The 17,721-nt window shown below is 43.0% G+C and overlaps 1 protein-coding gene across 47 annotated transcripts in view; it reads right to left on the minus strand.

Moving 5' to 3' along the window:
- The window catches only part of LOC118308749 (NACHT, LRR and PYD domains-containing protein 12-like), a 988,189-nt gene that overhangs the window by 966,009 nt on the left and 4,459 nt on the right, over positions 1–17,721 (minus strand). For 10 of the 47 annotated variants that reach the window (XM_047332359.1, XM_047332358.1, XM_047332355.1 and 7 more), the window contains exons 1-7: positions 8,177–8,868; positions 7,702–7,954; positions 5,932–7,606; positions 4,987–5,518; positions 4,744–4,874; positions 4,291–4,449; positions 4,030–4,134 (exon numbers count right to left, since the gene is read on the minus strand). The exons of 1 other annotated variant lie outside the window; for it this stretch is intronic. In XM_047332359.1, coding sequence (XP_047188315.1) covers positions 4,030–4,134; positions 4,291–4,449; positions 4,744–4,754 — 275 coding nt within the window. In that variant the 5' untranslated portion in view covers positions 4,755–4,874; positions 4,987–5,518; positions 5,932–7,606; positions 7,702–7,954; positions 8,177–8,868. Of the gene's footprint in view, positions 1–101; positions 279–580; positions 728–1,097; positions 2,899–3,413; positions 3,647–4,029; positions 4,135–4,290; positions 4,450–4,743; positions 4,875–4,986; positions 5,519–5,931; positions 7,607–7,701; positions 7,955–8,176; positions 8,874–12,094; positions 13,155–14,270; positions 14,953–14,993; positions 15,168–16,619; positions 16,794–16,956; positions 17,207–17,504; positions 17,652–17,721 lie in introns of those variants that run through there. 36 more of the 47 variants (XM_047332361.1, XM_047332381.1, XM_047332383.1 and 33 more) reach the window with 20 other exon arrangements.

A 17,721-nucleotide genomic window follows, 5' to 3' on the forward strand; every position in this document is an offset into this window, starting at 1 on the left:
CTGCTGCTGACCTCAGTCCAAACTGTAACTAGAAGACAAATACCAACATTTAACATGTATGTGTCCAAAACAAACACAACAGATCCAGTCAGTGAACTGACCCCAGAGTCTCCAGTCTACAATGTGGACTCTCCAGTCCAGCAGACAGAACCTTCACTCCTGAATCCTTCAGGGAGAAGTTTCCACTCAGGTCCAGTTCTCTCAGGTGGGAGGGGTCGGACTTCAGAGCTGAGGCCACGACTTCACAGTGAGTCTTTGAGAGTCGACAGTCAGTAAGTCTGTGAAAAGAGAAAATATAAAATCGGACATTTATCTGTGATAAAAATACACTCGATGCATCTGATGAGAAAACACGTCATGATGTATTTACCATCTACTCTACACATCCATGGTTCATCTGATCCAATCTCATAGTGTTGGACATGAAACAATAATACTCATCACTGTCTCTCATACTTGCAGACTTTTAAGGTGAATCTGTGTTTTACTTGAATCTGAGATGAATGAATGAAAAGCAGGACGTTGACTCTGATGTGCTCTCATATATCCACACCTCTGATACATGAGGACACGTGTTTACTTTTCAAACTCGTCGTCTCGACTCCAGACTGACGCTGACTCAGGTCACATCACTGGAGGAAACTCCTCAGCTTCCTCTGGAGACACTAAAGGTTTGATTCTGCAGTTTTCTGATGAACAATCGTTCTCACCAACAGCTGGAAACACACTGAGGTGTAAGATCAGAAATCATTTCACACTGAGTGAACTAAACTACTGATCTACACTGATTGATCATGTTCACGCTCACGTCTGGACAAATGACTGTGGATAAAGATGGGCGACATGTCAGCTCCCAAAAGTGAACCCAAAAGATCTGTGTCGCCCCCTGGTGGCTGGCTGCAGTACAGGTCATAAACCAGTATGTTTAGATTTAATTCTATAACAACATGGTGACACATCGTAATTGGCCACAGACTCTGTCTCCAAATGACGTCACCAGAACAAGATGGCGGCGCCAGTATCTGAGATATTGTGGCTTCAGTTTAGTTCAGTGGGAGGAAGTGGAGACACGTCGTCCATCATTGGTCTGAACTCACCGAGCCTTTCTGCAGTTCCTCACAGCTGGGATCAGTCTCTTTCGTCCCTCATCTGATGTGTTGTACTTGTTCAGGTCCAACTCATCCAGAACCTCCTCTGACATCTGCAGCATGTAGGCCAGAGCAGAGCAGTGGATCTCAGAGAGTTTCTTCTCTGATCTGTTCTCTGACTTCAGGAACTCTTGGATCTCCTGATGTACTGAGAGGTCGTTCATCTCCATCAGACAGTGGAAGATGTTGATGCTTCTGTCAGGAGAGATTTTATCACTGTTCATCTTCTTCAGGTTGTCGATGACTCTCTGGATGATCGTTGGATCGTTCTCTCTCTGACCCATCAGGCCTCTTAACAGTCTCTGGTTGGACTCCAGACAGAGGCCGTGAAGGAAGCGGACAAACAGATCCAGGTGGCCATTTGGACTTTCAAGGGATTTCTTCATGGTTGTCTTCAGGAAGTCTTCCAGAGGAGAGTCACGTGTGTTGTTCCAATTCGTCCCCAGGAAGTCGTCCAGGACTTTTGTGTTTCTGTTGGTGACACAGTGGAACATGTAGACTGCAGCCAGGAACTCCTGAACGCTCAGATGAACAAAGCAGTAGATGGTTTTCTGGAAGATCACGAACTCTCTTCTGAAGATCTCAGTACAAACTCCTGAGTACACCGAGGCCTCTGTGACGTCAAGACCACAGCGCTCCAGGTCTTCTTGGTAGAACATGATGTTTCCTGTCTGCAGATGTTCAAACGCCAGCCTCCCCAGCTTCAGGAGAACGTCCCCGTCGGCCTCCGTCAGCTCCTGTGGACTCGTCTCACGTCCTTCATGATACTTGTCTTTCTTCCTCCTTGTCTGAACCAGCAGGAAGTGTGAGTAAAGGTCAGTCAGGGTCTTGGGCAGCTCTTCTCTCTGGTCTGTGGTCAACATGTGCTCCAGAACTATAGCACTGATCCAGCAGAAGACTGGGATTTGACACATGATGTGGAGGCTCCTGGACGTCTTCACGTGTGAGATGATTCTGCTGGACAGCTCTTCATCACTGAACCTTCTCCTGAAGTACTCCTCCTTCTGGGTGTCGGTGAAGCCTCGTACTTCCGTTACCCTGTCAACACAAGTTGGAGGGATCTGATTGGCCGCAGAAGGTCGGGAAGTTATCCAGACAAGAGCGGAGGGAAGCAGATTCCCCTGGATGAGGTTCGTCAGCAGCACGTTGACTGATGACCTCTGTGTGACATCAGACACAACTTCCCTGTGGTTGAAATCCAGAGAACGTCTGCTTTCATCCAGGCCGTCAAAGATGAACAACAGTCTACAGACAGCGAGCTTCTCCTCTGTGACCTTCTGTAATGATGAATGGAAAACATGGAGCAGCGTGAGAAGACTGTGCTGCTGGTCTTTGATCAGGTTCAGCTCCCTGAACGAAAGCAGAATCAGCAGACTGACGTCTTGGTTTTCCAAACCCTCGGCCCAGTCCAGAGTGAACTTCTGCACCGAGAAGGTTTTTCCAACGCCAGCAACGCCGTTCGTCAGGACGACTCTGATGCGTCTCTGCTGGTCGGGTCCATCTTTAAAGATGTCGTGGCACTTGATGGGAGTTTCATGGATGGTCTTCTTCTTGGAAGTCGTCTCCAGCTGCCTCACCTCATGTTGGGTATTGACCTCTTCACTCTGTCCCTCTGTGATGTAGAGCTCAGTGAAGATCCTGTTGAGGAGGGTTTCACTTCCTCTGTCATCACTTCCTTCAGTCACACGTTCACATCTCCTCCTCAGACTGATCTTATGTTCATCTAGAACCTGCTGCAGACCACGATCTGCTGAAAGACAAGAACCAGAGTCAGACTGAAGACAGAGAATCTGATGATCACTTTCATTAGTTACAACTATGAACGGACAAATCTTTGTCTTTCTGTTTCTAGGATTTCTAGACAACAGCTCATACGATCGACGTCGACCTTGGCGGGTGTTTGTCTGAGGACCAGAGGAAGTGAAGTGTTTAATTTTGGATTAAACAGTTCAAGAAAATCAAATATACAAACTTTAAATCATTGATAACAAAATTACACAAACATGTAACTGTAAGTTGGATGAAAGTTCAGCAATAACAAATGAACCTTGTCGAGTGTGAAGTTGTTTGAATGATGCTCTCAAGAAAATGAGCTGGATTAAAACAAAACAATCAGCCCGACTGACAGACACATTCTGAACTGGACCTTTATTAAAAACTTTAGACAAAACAAAGGTTTTTAATCTTGTGTTTTTTATAATCATATTAAAAGTCAGTGCTGAATGATTTAACAAATGAAACCATCAGACAGAAGTTCAGTCTCACTCTGCACAGAGCTGCTCTGACCTGCTGTCTGAGCTCCAGGTCCTGTTCTGGATCTTTGTCCACACTGGGGACAGGAGGACTCTCCTGGTGAACCCGACTGGTCCCAGTATGAGGTGATGCAGCGTTTGCAGAGCCAGTGTCCACAGCTGGTGGAGACTGGATCCTTCAGGACGTCCTGACAAGAAGCACAGCAGGACGGCAGCTTCTCCTCAGAAACATGACTCCTCTTCTCTCTGTGGACATGGAGACTTTTCTTTATGACACATTACATCAGTGACGGCAACCCACAGATCACTAGTCCAATGAAAATATCATCTCACACAATCTTTTTTCACGTTACATGCTGTTAAACATTTGTAAGTTGTGGTGTAAACATTTCTATTGACTTTTCCCATTTTTGTACCTTTGAAAATGAAAAAAAATATTTCATCAGTGCTGCTTCTCTTCAATGTTCCTGCACAAAACCTCTGAGCAGGTTCAATAAAGAACAAACACAATGTGACTGTGACTTTAGAAAAATCCTGAGTAAAGAACTTTGGCACCAACTCATAAATGTGAAATCCATTTCAACACTGAATCTTGTTCAGACCAGTTCACAGTAGAAACAGTCTCTTACTCAGAGTGTGAGGGTCCAGGTTCACGACTGAAGTTTGGAGGACGACCTTTGGACCGGTCACTCTTCATGGACACACAGCTGGACACTGGAGACTCTGATCTTTGTCTGTGGACAAATCACATCATCAGAACTTGTAATGATCATCTTCCCTTTCTGAACATTTCCTCTGTGACTGGAAACTGTGAAGAGTTACTACATCGACATCTTGGAGGTTGATTGACTGAACCAGACACAAAGTGAAGTGTGGACACAGTCTCTTACTCAGAGTGTGAGGGTCCAGGTTCACCACTGAAGTTTGGAGGACGACCTTTGGACCGGTCACTCTTCATGGACACACAGCTGGACACTGGAGACTCTGCTCTGTCCTCGTCTTCCTCCAGATCACTCATCTTCTCTGGTCTGAGAGGTGAAGCTCCAACACTGGAGACACACAAGCTCATTATAATAAACACAGTCAGTCCTGCAGCTCTAAAGTTAGAGGCTCCTCATTGGTTTAACATGTGTACAATTAAAACCACGTGTATCTTCTATCCATCATTGAGACAAAGTTTGACTCTAGATACACGTCACACGTCACATGTTTATCTGTGAGCGCACAGAGACCAGGAGACCAGACAGGAAGAGACTCCACAGAATAAAAGAATCAGTGATGAGTCGTCTTCACTTCATAGTCTCTCTTCTTCCTGCTTCTCCTGTGGACGACAGTTCACTCACTGTTCCTCCATGTTCGTCTCCTCGTCCTCTCTTGTTCCAACGAGTGTTCAGAGCTGTGACTCTGTCGTTTCCTCTGTTCTGATGAACCAACTCTTCTCTGTGATCGAGCCTGGACCTTCCTCCCACAGACGCTGCTCACAGGCACCAACATGGGACAGTCACCACTTTCAATGAGTTATAGTAATAACTGTTATGTATCTTTAATAAAGGAGAGCAAACTGAGGTCAAATTATATGAACTCACATGAGGCAGTTTCCTGTTTTCCTCCTGTTCTGCTCAGTTAAAATGGAGTCTGACTCTGAACACTTTCGTTTTCAGCTGCTCCTCCCCTGTGTGTGTGTGTGTGTGTGTGTGTTTGAGTGTGTGTGTGTGTGTGTGTGTGTGTGTGTTTGAGTGTGTGTGTGTGTACAGATGATTAAATTCTGCTCAGTTGAAATGGACTCTGACTCCACAGAACAATCGTTTTCAGCTGCTCCTCCCTCTGTGTGTCTGTGTGTGTGTGTGTGTGTTTGTCCGTTCTGTTCCCACTTGAACCAATCAGCTCCAAAAGTTAATCATTTGTAGATATGTAACAGGCTGTACTATGATCGCTCAAGCTCAGAAAGACAGCACTCAGATCAGGATTCAGGATCTGTGCATTTAATCCTATGGAATTAGCAAGGGACACGGTCAACATACACAGGCTGTCAGGCCTCTCCCTCAGTCTCCTGCAGCAGGTCACAAAACATGCAAACAAGGACAAAATCTCTGTTTTGTCTATGTCCTTGAATTATAACTGAAAAAACAAACGGAAACACTCATCAATATGTTAACACTGATAAGGTTGCATGTATACAGTGCAAGACAAAATACAACCCCCCCCCCCCCCCCCCCCCACACACACACACACACAACAGGTAACATGGAACTCTTGACATTGTGCCAGAGAATATCACACAGATTTTGAGAATGTTCACAAAAATTACAAAAAAATAGGAAAATAATGTGAGCAACATATTGACACAGCTACAGATACATACTTCAAGTCAGCCCTTCTTTGTCTCTCTCTCTCTCACACACACAAACACATACACACACAGTCACCATTTTAAATTAGCTCACAGCTTCATACACACTTGAGTTCTATTAATAAATGTAATGTATTTTTAATAAATGAGAGAAAACTGAGGTCAAATAATATGAACTCACCTGCGTCAGTTTCCTGTTTTCCAGCTGTTCTGCTCAGGTGAAATGGACTCTGACTCCAGCTGCTCCTCCCTCTGTGTGTGTGTGTGTGTGTGTGTGTGTGTACAGATGATTAACTCCTGCTCAGGTGAAATGGACTCTGACTCCATGGAACACTTTGGTTTTTAGCTGTGCTCTGTGTGTGCCACAAGTTAATCATCTGTGGACACAAACACACGCACACATATGCACACACACACACACCAGCTCCAAAAGTTTATCATTTGTAGATGTTTATCATTTTATTGTAAAGCTCGCTCACACACACAGACACACACATACACACACCAGCTCCAAAAGTTTATCATTTGTAGATACATACTTCAAGTCAGCCCTTCTTTGTCTCTCTCACACACGATATTATAATCCTGTATCATTTCAATAATATTATTTTCAATCTTTATCGTAAAGCTTACACACACACACACACACACACACACACACACACACACACACACTATTATTTAAGCTTATCTTCACACTTCACAGCAAAACTATCAAATCAATTTAATTTGATCAAGATAGAATGAAATAATAAGACAACTCATCTGAAATATAAGAGTATGGACAAAATGTGATGCACATCTGTGTTTTTAAAATTGATAATTAGAGAGAAACTACGGGAGAGTATTAGGGCCAGCCATAAGAAGAAGAAGAAATGAGGAATCTAGTCGAAAATTGTGACCCGGAAGCACTTTTCAGCTCCAAACAACCGGATATCGATGTTTTGTTAGCCAGTTTGCTAAGCTAACGCTAGCTGCTAACAAAGTTGTAAAGCTGCGATATTATGATGGACAGTTGAATCTGGAAGAAACGACGCGGTGACAACGCGTGTTTGAACATGGACGTCGACGTGTGTCCTGACACGATAACGTTCACCTGCAAACAACCGTTCATGAATTTATAGAGTCGCGCAGTTAGCGGAGCTAGCGTAGCTTTGCTAACGTTAGTGATCGTGGACGTGTGAACTGGAACCACAACACGGACGTTTAGGGACATTTAAACTTTAATCTCGATATTTCAACTTGATTCTCGACATTTTGACTCTCGAAATGTTAAATAAATTAATAAATACTTCCCCCTCATCTTTCCTCTTCTGCCAGGTCCTAATACTCTTCTGTAAGAAACACCAATTAGAAGCTGACACCATTTTCCCCCTAAACAACTCTGACATGATAATATGTTGTTTCACTTTTTTGTTTTCCATCCTTTGATGAAAATATAAATATTTTTGGTTCACATCAGTTGTTTTTGCTTTGATGCTTCATAAAAACATTAAAAAAAAAAAAAAAAAAAAGGGGCAGGAATAAACATCTCTGATAGAAAAATACAATAAAATATTTTCGTAAAAAATTACAATTTCTTTCTTGTCTCTCACTATTAAATATGATGTAGAATACGAGGAAATATATTTTTTACATCATCATTTTTAACAATTTTCTCGATCCTCACTCCCGCGTCAGCCCGGGCGCGTTGCCCTGGCGACCGCAGTAGAGGTCGTACTCCCGGTACAGGACGTAGTCCTTCAGTCGCCCCGGAAACGGCAGGAAGCTCATGAAGACGGGCGATCGGAGACGGAGGCGCCCGAGACAGCGACGGATCCGCAGCCGGCAGAGATGCTGCAGACAGCGAGCGTTTTCTGAGGAGGAGGAGGAGGAGGAAGATTGAGGATAGACTGTTCGTCTTCCTCGGAGGAAGAGATCAATGCAAGTTTTGATGTTGGGGGTTTTTCACCTTGCAGCCTGCAGATGTCGGGCCACTGCTGCTGCTCCATCAGCGCCGCCTTCAGCTTGGAGCACAGGGTCACGTGATCCATGTAGTCGAGCAGGACGCGAACCATGTGACCCGACAGGTGCTTCAATTGTCACGTTGACCTGCAGGCACCAGCACTCGCAAGAGCATGTTAAAAAACCGATCGTTTCTTACCTGAGTGCTGGTGTCAGCTGTTGTCTCGGTGGAGCGGACGCCATAGCGAGCGTCTACTGCGCTGCGTTCACAGTCATGCGGGAAAGTGGGAAACGGCAAAACTAAAGATATGGCTGTTTAACTGCACAAACTGGCATAGTTTATGCTTTCATACTGCTGATTCGTACCAAGCCCGGTCTACAACAGCTTGTTAAGTGCAACATTGTCACTGGCGTCAGTTTTTTAAATGACAATTACGTAAAAATTGTGTTTATAAATGGTCCGGATGTACTTCGTGCAGTACCTATGTTTCCTGAAGGCAACATGATCGAGGAACGTCCCGCCCCAGCCTTCTTTGTCATGCTCTCGTCCATGATGCCACGCCCCTTCAGGTGACACCACGCCCCCACGCCACATTTGTCCCAAAAGTCTCAACTGAAAAAAATCAACCTGAAAACGAAAAAAGATCTGAAAGTGAAAAAAGGGAGAAATGTGAAAATTTGATTCGACACTGAAAAAAAGTGATTTGAATCTGAAAACATAAAACTGAAATAAATGTGACCACAAATATCAAAAAAAAAAAAAGTGAAAAGTCGACATAAACGATTCTTTCAAAAGAATTCCAGAGTTAAATCAAAAAAAATATTTGATTTGAAGAATCTTTTCCTACACTTATCTTTATTTTGAACACACGCATAATATACACATAGGTCGTCATCGTCGTCATCGTCGTCACAGAGTCCTCAGAGCGTCGCTCCTCGCCTCCTCTCTCTCCGATCCTCATGTTGGGTCACAGGTTATTTAGCAGCTGTTTTCTTTCTGCAGCTGACATCGTCCTGTTGGTTAGAACAGTGGAAGTACGTGAGATTAAACCTTTCCAGAAGCTCCTGTGTGGCCTCGTGTTGTATTTCACTGACATGGTCGACAGTTCTCCTCCTCGGTCACTTGAAGGAGAAACTGTGAAGTGTCAACACAAAGGAGGAACAACCACACACACACACACACACACACACATACACACACACACACACACACATACACTACGAACGTTAAACAAAAAAACGAAACAAACAGTAGAATCCTGCAGGCACTAGGACCACGCGGAAACAGCGCCCACTCGAGCTCCCGTAGCCACGCCCCTCCTCTCGAGCTCATTCAGACAGAAACTAACTGAGGTCAACGGCTCTTTCTTTCTTTCTGTAAAAGCTCAGATGAAAATATCTCCCATTTGTTTTGGAAATGTTCATATACAGAGAAATTCTGGTCAAATGTTATTGAGTTCATCCAATCTCATGTTGTTACAGGTTTTTCTTTTTGTTTTCAGGATGTTTTCTTTGGTGTAGTGGAACCTAAGACAGAGAGAGAAGGAAATATATTATAATTAATCTTTTATTTCTGCTTGATGAATATCACATCCACAGGTGTAAGTTCAGGGGCTCTAAACCATTCTTTCCTGTGTTTGAGTATGAAATCAATGAATATTTAGTCTCCATCAAATATTCAAAGAACTGTAAAGCTATGTGCAAATATATTCAACATTTGTGACCCCACATGACGGATATTGGAACTCTTCTAACTGTAGTTGATGTTATGAATTGGACTGCCCATTGATAACCCTTGATGGATTTTGTAGAATCCCTGGAATATGAATTGATCATTATTTATTTATTTAGTTGTTGTTTGTGAGTGTATTTGTGTTATATGTACAGTACAGACCAAAAGTTTGGACACACCTCATTCAATGAGTGTCCTTTCTTTTCATGACTATTGACATTGTAGATTCACACTGAAGGCATCAAAACTATGAATTAACACATGTGGAAATATGTACTTAACAAAAAAGTGTAAAACAACTGAAAATACGCCTTATATTCTAGTTTCTTCAAAGTAGCCACCTTTTGCTCTGATTACTGCTTCGCACACACTCTGCATTCTCTTTATGAGCTTCAAGAGGTAGTCACCTGAAATGGTTTTCACTTCACAGGTCTGCCCTGTCATGTTCAATTAGTGGGATTTCTTGCCTTATAAATGGGGTTGGGACCATCAGTTATGTTGTGCAGAAGTCAGGTGGATACACAGCTGATAGTTCCACTGAATAGACTGTTAGAATTTGTATTATGGCAAGAAAAAAGCAGCTAAGTAAAGAAAAAAGAGTGGCCATCATGACTTTAAGAAATGAAGGTCAGTCAGTCCGAAAAATTGGGAAAACTTTGAAAGTGTCCCCAAGTGCAGTCGCAAAAACCATCAAGCGCTACAAAGAAACTGGTTCACATGAGGACCGCCCCAGGAAAGGAAGACCAAGAGTCACCTGTGCTGCGGATGATAAGTTCATCCGAGTCACCAGCCTCAGAAATCGCAGGTTAACAGCAGCTCAGATTAGAGACCAGGTCAATGCCACACAGGGTTCTAGCAGCAGACACATCTCTAGAACAACTGTTAAGAAGAGACTGTGTGAATCAGGCCTTCATGGTAGAATAGCTGCTAGGAAACCACTGCTAAGGACAGGCAACAAGCAGAAGAGACTTGTTTGGGCTAAAGAACACAAGGAATGGACATTAGACCAGTGGAAATCTGTGCTTTGGTCTGATGAGTCCAAATTTGAGATCTTTGGTTCCAACCACCGTGTCTTTGTGCGACGCAGAAAAGGTGAACGGATGGACTCTACATGCCTGGTTCCCACCGTGAAGCATGGAGGAGGAGGTGTGATGGTTTGGGGGTGCTTTGCTGGTGACACTGTTGGGGATTTATTCAAAATTGAAGGCATACTGAACCAGCATGGCTGCCACAGCATCTTGCAGCGGCATGCTATTCCATCCGGTTTGCGTTTAGTTCGACCATCATTTATTTTTCAACAGGACAATGACCCCAAACACACCTCCAGGCTGTGTAAGGGCTATTTGACCAAGAAGGAGAGTGATGGGGTGCTGCGCCAGATGACCTGGCCTCCACAGTCACCGGAACTGAACCCAATCGAGATGGTTTGGGGTGAGCTGGACGGCAGAGTGAAGGCAAAAGGGCCAACAAGTGCTAAGCATCTCTGGGAACTCCTTCAAGACTGTTGGAAGACCATTTCAGGTGACTACCTCTTGAAGCTCATCAAGAGAATGCCAAGAGTGTGCGAAGCAGTAATCAAAGCAAAAGGTGGCTACTTTGCAGAACCTAGAATATAAGACATATTTTCAGTTGTTTCACACTTTTTTGTTAAGTATATAATTCCACATGTGTTAATTCATAGTTTTGATGCCTTCAGTGTGAATCTACAATTTTCATAGTCATGAAAATAAAGAAAACTCTTTGAATGAGAAGGTGTGTCCAAACTTTTGGTCTGTACTGTATGTGCAAACTGTCCTTAATAAAGTCATTATTAAAAAATTAAATAAATAATAATAAAAGAAACTAACTGAGCTCAATGTGTAAATATAGTCCTTCATAGATGTAGCATCCTAAATTGCTGTCAAAGTTCACCAGATCTATGGATTTAACTTTGAAATATAGAATAATGTGTCCACCTTTCTCAAAATCCTCTGTGAAACAAGCTTTTTAGCTTAAACAAAATGAGATTCCTCTGATTTATGTACGTTTGGCAATAAACTAAATACACATCCAGCAGAATGTGTCACAAAGCTCCAGTCGTTTTCAGACAATTTTTAATGACAAGTAAAACCATTTTGTTGTTTTTGGGCTACTGTGATTTTTTCCCCATGATCACCAAGACCTACAGAAACACACTTCAAAAGAGTGTTTCTGTATTCACACAGACACCCCCCCCCCCCCCCCCCCCCCACACACACACACACCTTAGAAATCAAATTCCGCCCGTCAGGGAGTACAAGTTTTTCCGATACCGAGATGAATCCTTCTAAGATGTTAGTTATCAAACCTTTATGTCCATTGATATTTTGAGTTTGGCCAGAATCTTTTATCATAAATAACTATGAATAAAAAGAAAAAACAAATGCAACCAAAGATAAATAGAACTTGAATTCAGAAAATAATACTTTATTCTATACAATAAAAGATCGGTAAACGTCCAACCGATGTATCGGTCGGGCTCTACTTTCATGAAGTCTGTGACATGAATATCTGTGAATGTGAGTCTATTGAAAAATGAATGTGCATCCCTATAGAGCAGCAACAGCAAGTCGATTGATTGATTGACAGGAATTATTTGCAACTCTTTTGATGATCGATTAGAGTCGTTCAGTCAGGAAGAAGAAAAAAGTCACGGATCAATTCAGTTTTATTTGTATAGCGACAAATCACAACATACATTGTCTCAAGGCACTTTACATAGTGAGGTCAATAAATCAGTCAAATGTTCTTATTTCATTTATTTTCCACCCAACGAAATAATCTGATGTCTCGGCACAGTATCTGCTCAGTGACATCTTGTCAAATGTTTTTATTAAGTTATGTTGAGCTTCTCATCCATCGATGAAGGCAGAACTTGATTTTCACAGAATAAATGTGAGGTTTGACAGAACCATGCAATTGGTGGAAACATTCCAGTGAGATACAAACACAGATATGAATAGAGACCAGAGAGTTGGACTGGTTTTCTTCGTCTTCTACAATTGGAAAAACTAATCTCTTTGAGTTTTGGGAAATCAAACAATGAGTCATGAATAGATCAAAAAAATTGTAATCAACAGATTGAAACCATATCTCTAGTTTTTGAGTACATGTGTGGCTCCAGATTTGGGAATGTTTAATGTATATATATATATATATATATATAGACATAGATATATAGAGATAGATATATACTGTAGAGATAGTTATAGATAAAGATAGATATACATTTATCAAACAGCTCAGTGTTAAAGCAGCACTGCATCGTTTTGAAAAAAGGTGTGAGACTGACAGTGACATCATCAGGTCATTAAAAAAACAAAACAACAACTGGAGAGCAACACACATTGACAAGGCTCCTCTGCCACGGAGGCTGTTGAGAGGTGGAGGAGCGTGGTGGTCTGAAGATGTTGATGAATAAAAAGGGTCCAGGTGGAGCAGGGGGAGGAGTCTCGTGTGTCTGCAGAGACTGTGTAGTCCAGCTTCATGTGACGTCATCGAGCTTCTGGCTCGTCTGATTGGCCGACTCTTCTCTCTCTCTGTCTGTCTCTGCTCTCTGAGCTTCACTGAGGAAACTCTTCAGCTTCTTCAGGTCTGAATTCTGCAGCCCGTTAAGGTTCAGGTCCAGTTCTCTCAGGTGGGAGGAGTTGGACTTCAGAACTGAGGCCAGAGAAGAACAGCTGATATCTGACAAACTGCAGCTCATCAACCTGGATTAAGAATAAAACATGACACTTTAGTGGAAAAGTTCCTGCTGGAAATCATTCAGTATCCGATCATCTGTGTCATAATGTGGAGAATCATATGATGAATAAAGAATAAAACTGACTTCAATTTGGTTTTGTCCTCACTCATGTTTCTATCAGCAGCCTTGTACGTGTGAACATACGACATCTTCAATCAAAGTTCTAAATAATCAAAAGTTCCTCGTCTGTCCAGTCTGTGAAAGTGCTGTGTTGAATTTATGAACTAGTTGAACACATTTGGTCAGATGGTCGACGCCAACGTTTAAAGACACCAGCACACCTGAGTTATTAATAACAATATATAGTGTGAACGTGGTGTCTGACCTCAGAGTCTCCAGTCGACAGTGTGGACTCTCCAGAAAACCACACAGCTCCTTCACTCCTGAATCCTGCAGCTTGTTGTAGCTCAGGTCCAGTTGTCTCAGGTGGGAGGAGTTGGACTTCAGAGCTGAGACCAGAGAAGAACAGCTGATCTCTGACAAACTGCAGTTCATCAACCTGGATAGAGATAAAAACATGAGACTTTAAAAAACAGGACATGACCATGACTCCTCTGTGGAAACACAGTTTCTGTTCACACTCATCAACACGTCCACTCTGTGAATCCTCCAGAGATTTTCCTACTGGATTCTCACATGGACTCACTCACACATTCTCTGGAAATGTGACCAGAGGACCGACAGGAGAAGTTCCTGAACATGTCCGGAGCAACATCTGACATTTGAGTTCTCACATACAGACCCTCCAGAGAAGTTCAGGACAATGTCTGAAAGCAGCCTCACTGTGCTGTGAAAGATGCTTTTTGAATAAAGTTCATTATTATTATTACTATTATAACAATGAAGAAGAAAATGTAAACATGGTGTCTGACCTCAGAGTCTCCAGTCGACAGTGTGGACTCTCCAGAAAACCACACAGCTCCTTCACTCCTGAATCCTGCAGCTTGTTGTAGTTCAGGTCCAGTTCTCTCAGGTGGGAGGAGTTGGACTTCAGAGCTGAGACCAGAGAAGAACAGCTGATCTCTGACAACCTGCAGCCCCTCAACCTGAATAAAGAATAAAACAAAGAATAAAATCATTGATAATCCTGATCGATGAGTCTCTGTCCGTCTGTTATTGTGGATCATCATCATGTCAACACAACATTCATACACCTGTTCATGTCAACACAGACTCGTGACCTGCTGCTGACCTCAGTCCAAACTGTAACTAGAAGACAAATATCAAATCAGAGATGTTCAACTAAAAACCTCTGTTCATTCTCTCATGTGTCACACGACCTTCTTCTCCCTGAAGGTCTGTGAGAATAAAACATGTTCAAAGTGGAGACGGGTCCTGATGGTGGAGTCCATTCAATCTGGTTCCTCAGCCAACAAATCCCTGATTGTGTCTTTCATTCACTTCCTGTGTTTAGTTGATCTGAGCCACTGTCGAGCTCGTCTGCTGATTGGTCCCTACATCACAAACACAATGACCGTGTGCATCCATGAGAACAGAACAACAGTTTCATAGATGTGTTTTCAAGAGAAACTCGACTGGACCCTTTGAACACTTTGACTTTTCACAGAACTGTCAGATCCATCACTTCTGTGACATGAGCTCTGAACATTATGTGTTTGTTGAAGAGAGACGCAGCGTTTGTCATGTTCAGATGAGCAGCATCACCAGAAACCTGAGAAACATCTCAGTGTCTCCACGACTCTAGATCACAAACACTACGACTGGTCTCAGCAGAACTGAAACTTCTAAAATTTAACATGTATGTGTCCAAAACAAACACAACAGATCCAGTCAGTGAACTGACCCCAGAGTCTCCAGTCTACAATGTGGACTCTCCAGTCCAGCAGACAGAACCTTCACTCCTGAATCCTTCAGGTAGTTTCCCCTCAGATCCAGTTCTCTCAGGTGGGAGGGGTCGGACTTCAGAGCTGAGGCCAGAGAAGAACAGCTGATCTCTGAAAACCTGCAGTTCATCAACCTGGATAAAGAATAAAACATGAGACGTTAGAAAACAAAGTTTCTTCTTGAAACCGTTCAGTGTTTCATCGTCTGTTCAACATGAAGAAAGTTGAGAACATGGAGGTTTAGAAAACTGAAACTCCAGACACCTTAAAGACTAAAGACTCAAGTGTTTCAGTCAGTGTCAGATGAACTTTCATGTTCCGACTCACAGACACTGAAAGTTGTTAATTGTCTTATAACATGATATGAACAAAATATTTCAATGTGAAACACGATGAGACATTTAAAGTGAGATGAGATTTGTCTTTGTCTCCACGTTGCTCGGCCACAGTCAGTGGACCATATTCCACAGTCACAGCTGAGGGCCGAGGGGGACCGGGCCTTTTCCATCCAGGCCCCCCCTCTCTGGAACAACCTGCCTGGTGCAACTCTTTCTAAAGCTGTTTCCAGACAGGACCTCTGGAGAACGTTCGCCGAATTGCATCCAGATATTTTCCAGAGTTTGTGGTTCACAAGTGACAAACAGCAGGAGATTGTTGAGTCAAACACGTTCACGACAGAAGGTTCTGTGGCGTCTGTGTAGAGCAGCAAGAGACAGGACATGACCATGACTCCACTGTGGAAACACAGTTTCTGTTCACACTCATCAACACGTCCACTCTGTGAATCCTCCAGAGATTTTCCTACTGGATTCTCACATGGACTCACTCACACATTCTCTGGAAATGTGACCAGAGGACCGACAGGAGGAGTTCCTGAACATGTCCGGAGCAACATCTGACATTTGAGTTCTCACATACAGACCCTCCAGAGAAGTTCAGGACAATGTCTGACAGCAGCCTCACTGTGCTGTGAAAGATGCTTTATGAATAAAGTTCATTATTATTATTACTATTATAACAATGAAGAAGAAAATGTAAACATGGTGTCTGACCCCAGAGTCTCCAGTCGACAGTGTGGACTCTCCAGAAAACCACACAGCTCCTTCACTCCTGAATCCTGCAGCTTGTTGTAGCTCAGGTCCAGTTGTCTCAGGTGGGAGGAGTTGGACTTCAGAGCTGAGGCCAGAGAAGAACAGCTGATCTCTGACAACCTGCAGCCCCTCAACCTGGATAAAGAATAAAACATGAGACTACATTAGCAAAGTTCTTGCTGGAAATCATTTAGTATCCGATCATCTGTTCCATAATGTGGAGAATCATATGATGAATAAAGAATAAAACTGACTTCACTGTGGTTTTGTCCTCACTCATGTTTCTATCAGCAGCCTTGTACGTGTGAACAGACGACATCTTCAATCAAAGTTTTGAATAATCAAAAGTTCCTCGTCTGTCCAGTCTGTGAAAGTGCTGCGTTGAATTTATGAACTAGTTGAACACATTTGGTCAGATGGTGGCCGCCGACGTTTAAAGACACCAGCACACCTGAGTTATTAATAACAATATACAGTGTGAACATGGTGTCTGACCTCAGAGTCTCCAGTCGACAGTGTGGACTCTCCAGAAAACCACACAGCTCCTTCACTCCTGAATCCTGCAGCTTGTTGTAGTTCAGGTCCAGTTCTCTCAGGTGGGAGGAGTTGGACTTCAGAGCTGAGGCCAGAGAAGAACAGCTGATCTCTGACAACCTGCAGCCCCTCAACCTGGATAAAGAATAAAACAAAGAATAAAATCAATGATAATCCTAATCAATGAGTCTCTGTCCGTCTGTTATTTTGGATCATCATCATGTCAACACAACATTCATACACCTGTTCATGTCAACACAGACTCGTGACCTGCTGCTGACCTCAGTCCAAACTGTAACTAGAAGACAAATACCAACATTTAACATGTATGTGTCCAAAACAAACACAACAGATCCAGTCAGTGAACTGACCCCAGAGTCTCCAGTCTACAATGTGGACTCTCCAGTCCAGCAAACAGAACCTTCACTCCTGAATCCTTCAGGGAGAAGTTTCCACTCAGGTCCAGTTCTCTCAGGTGGGAGGGGTCGGACTTCAGAGCTGAGGCCACGACTTCACAGTGAGTCTTTGAGAGTCGACAGTCAGTAAGTCTGTGAAAAGAGAAAATATAAAATCAGACATCTGTGATAAAAATACACTCGATGCATCTGATGAGAAAACACGTCATAATGTATTTACCATCTACTCTACACATCCATGGTTCATCTGATCCAGTCTCATTGTGTTGGACATGAAACAATAATCCTCATCACTGTCTCTCATACTCGCAGACTTTTAAGGTGAATCTGTGTTTTACTTGAATCTGAGATGAATGAATGAAAAGCAGGACGTTGACTCTGATGTGCTCTCATATATCCACACCTCTGATACATGAGGACACGTGTTTACTTTTCAAACTCGTCGCCTCGACTCCAGACTGACGCTGACTCAGGTCACATCACTGGAGGAAACTCCTCAGCTTCCTCTGGAGACACTAAAGGTTTGATTCTGGAGTTTTCTGATGAATAATCGTTCTCACCAACAGCTGGAAACACACTGAGGTGTAAGATCAGAAATCATTTCACACTGAGTGAACTAAACTACTGATCTACACTGACTGATCATG

The sequence above is a fragment of the Scophthalmus maximus genome, chromosome 6 (assembly GCF_022379125.1).
Source record: "Scophthalmus maximus strain ysfricsl-2021 chromosome 6, ASM2237912v1, whole genome shotgun sequence".
NCBI classification, from domain to species: domain Eukaryota; kingdom Metazoa; phylum Chordata; class Actinopteri; order Pleuronectiformes; family Scophthalmidae; genus Scophthalmus; species Scophthalmus maximus.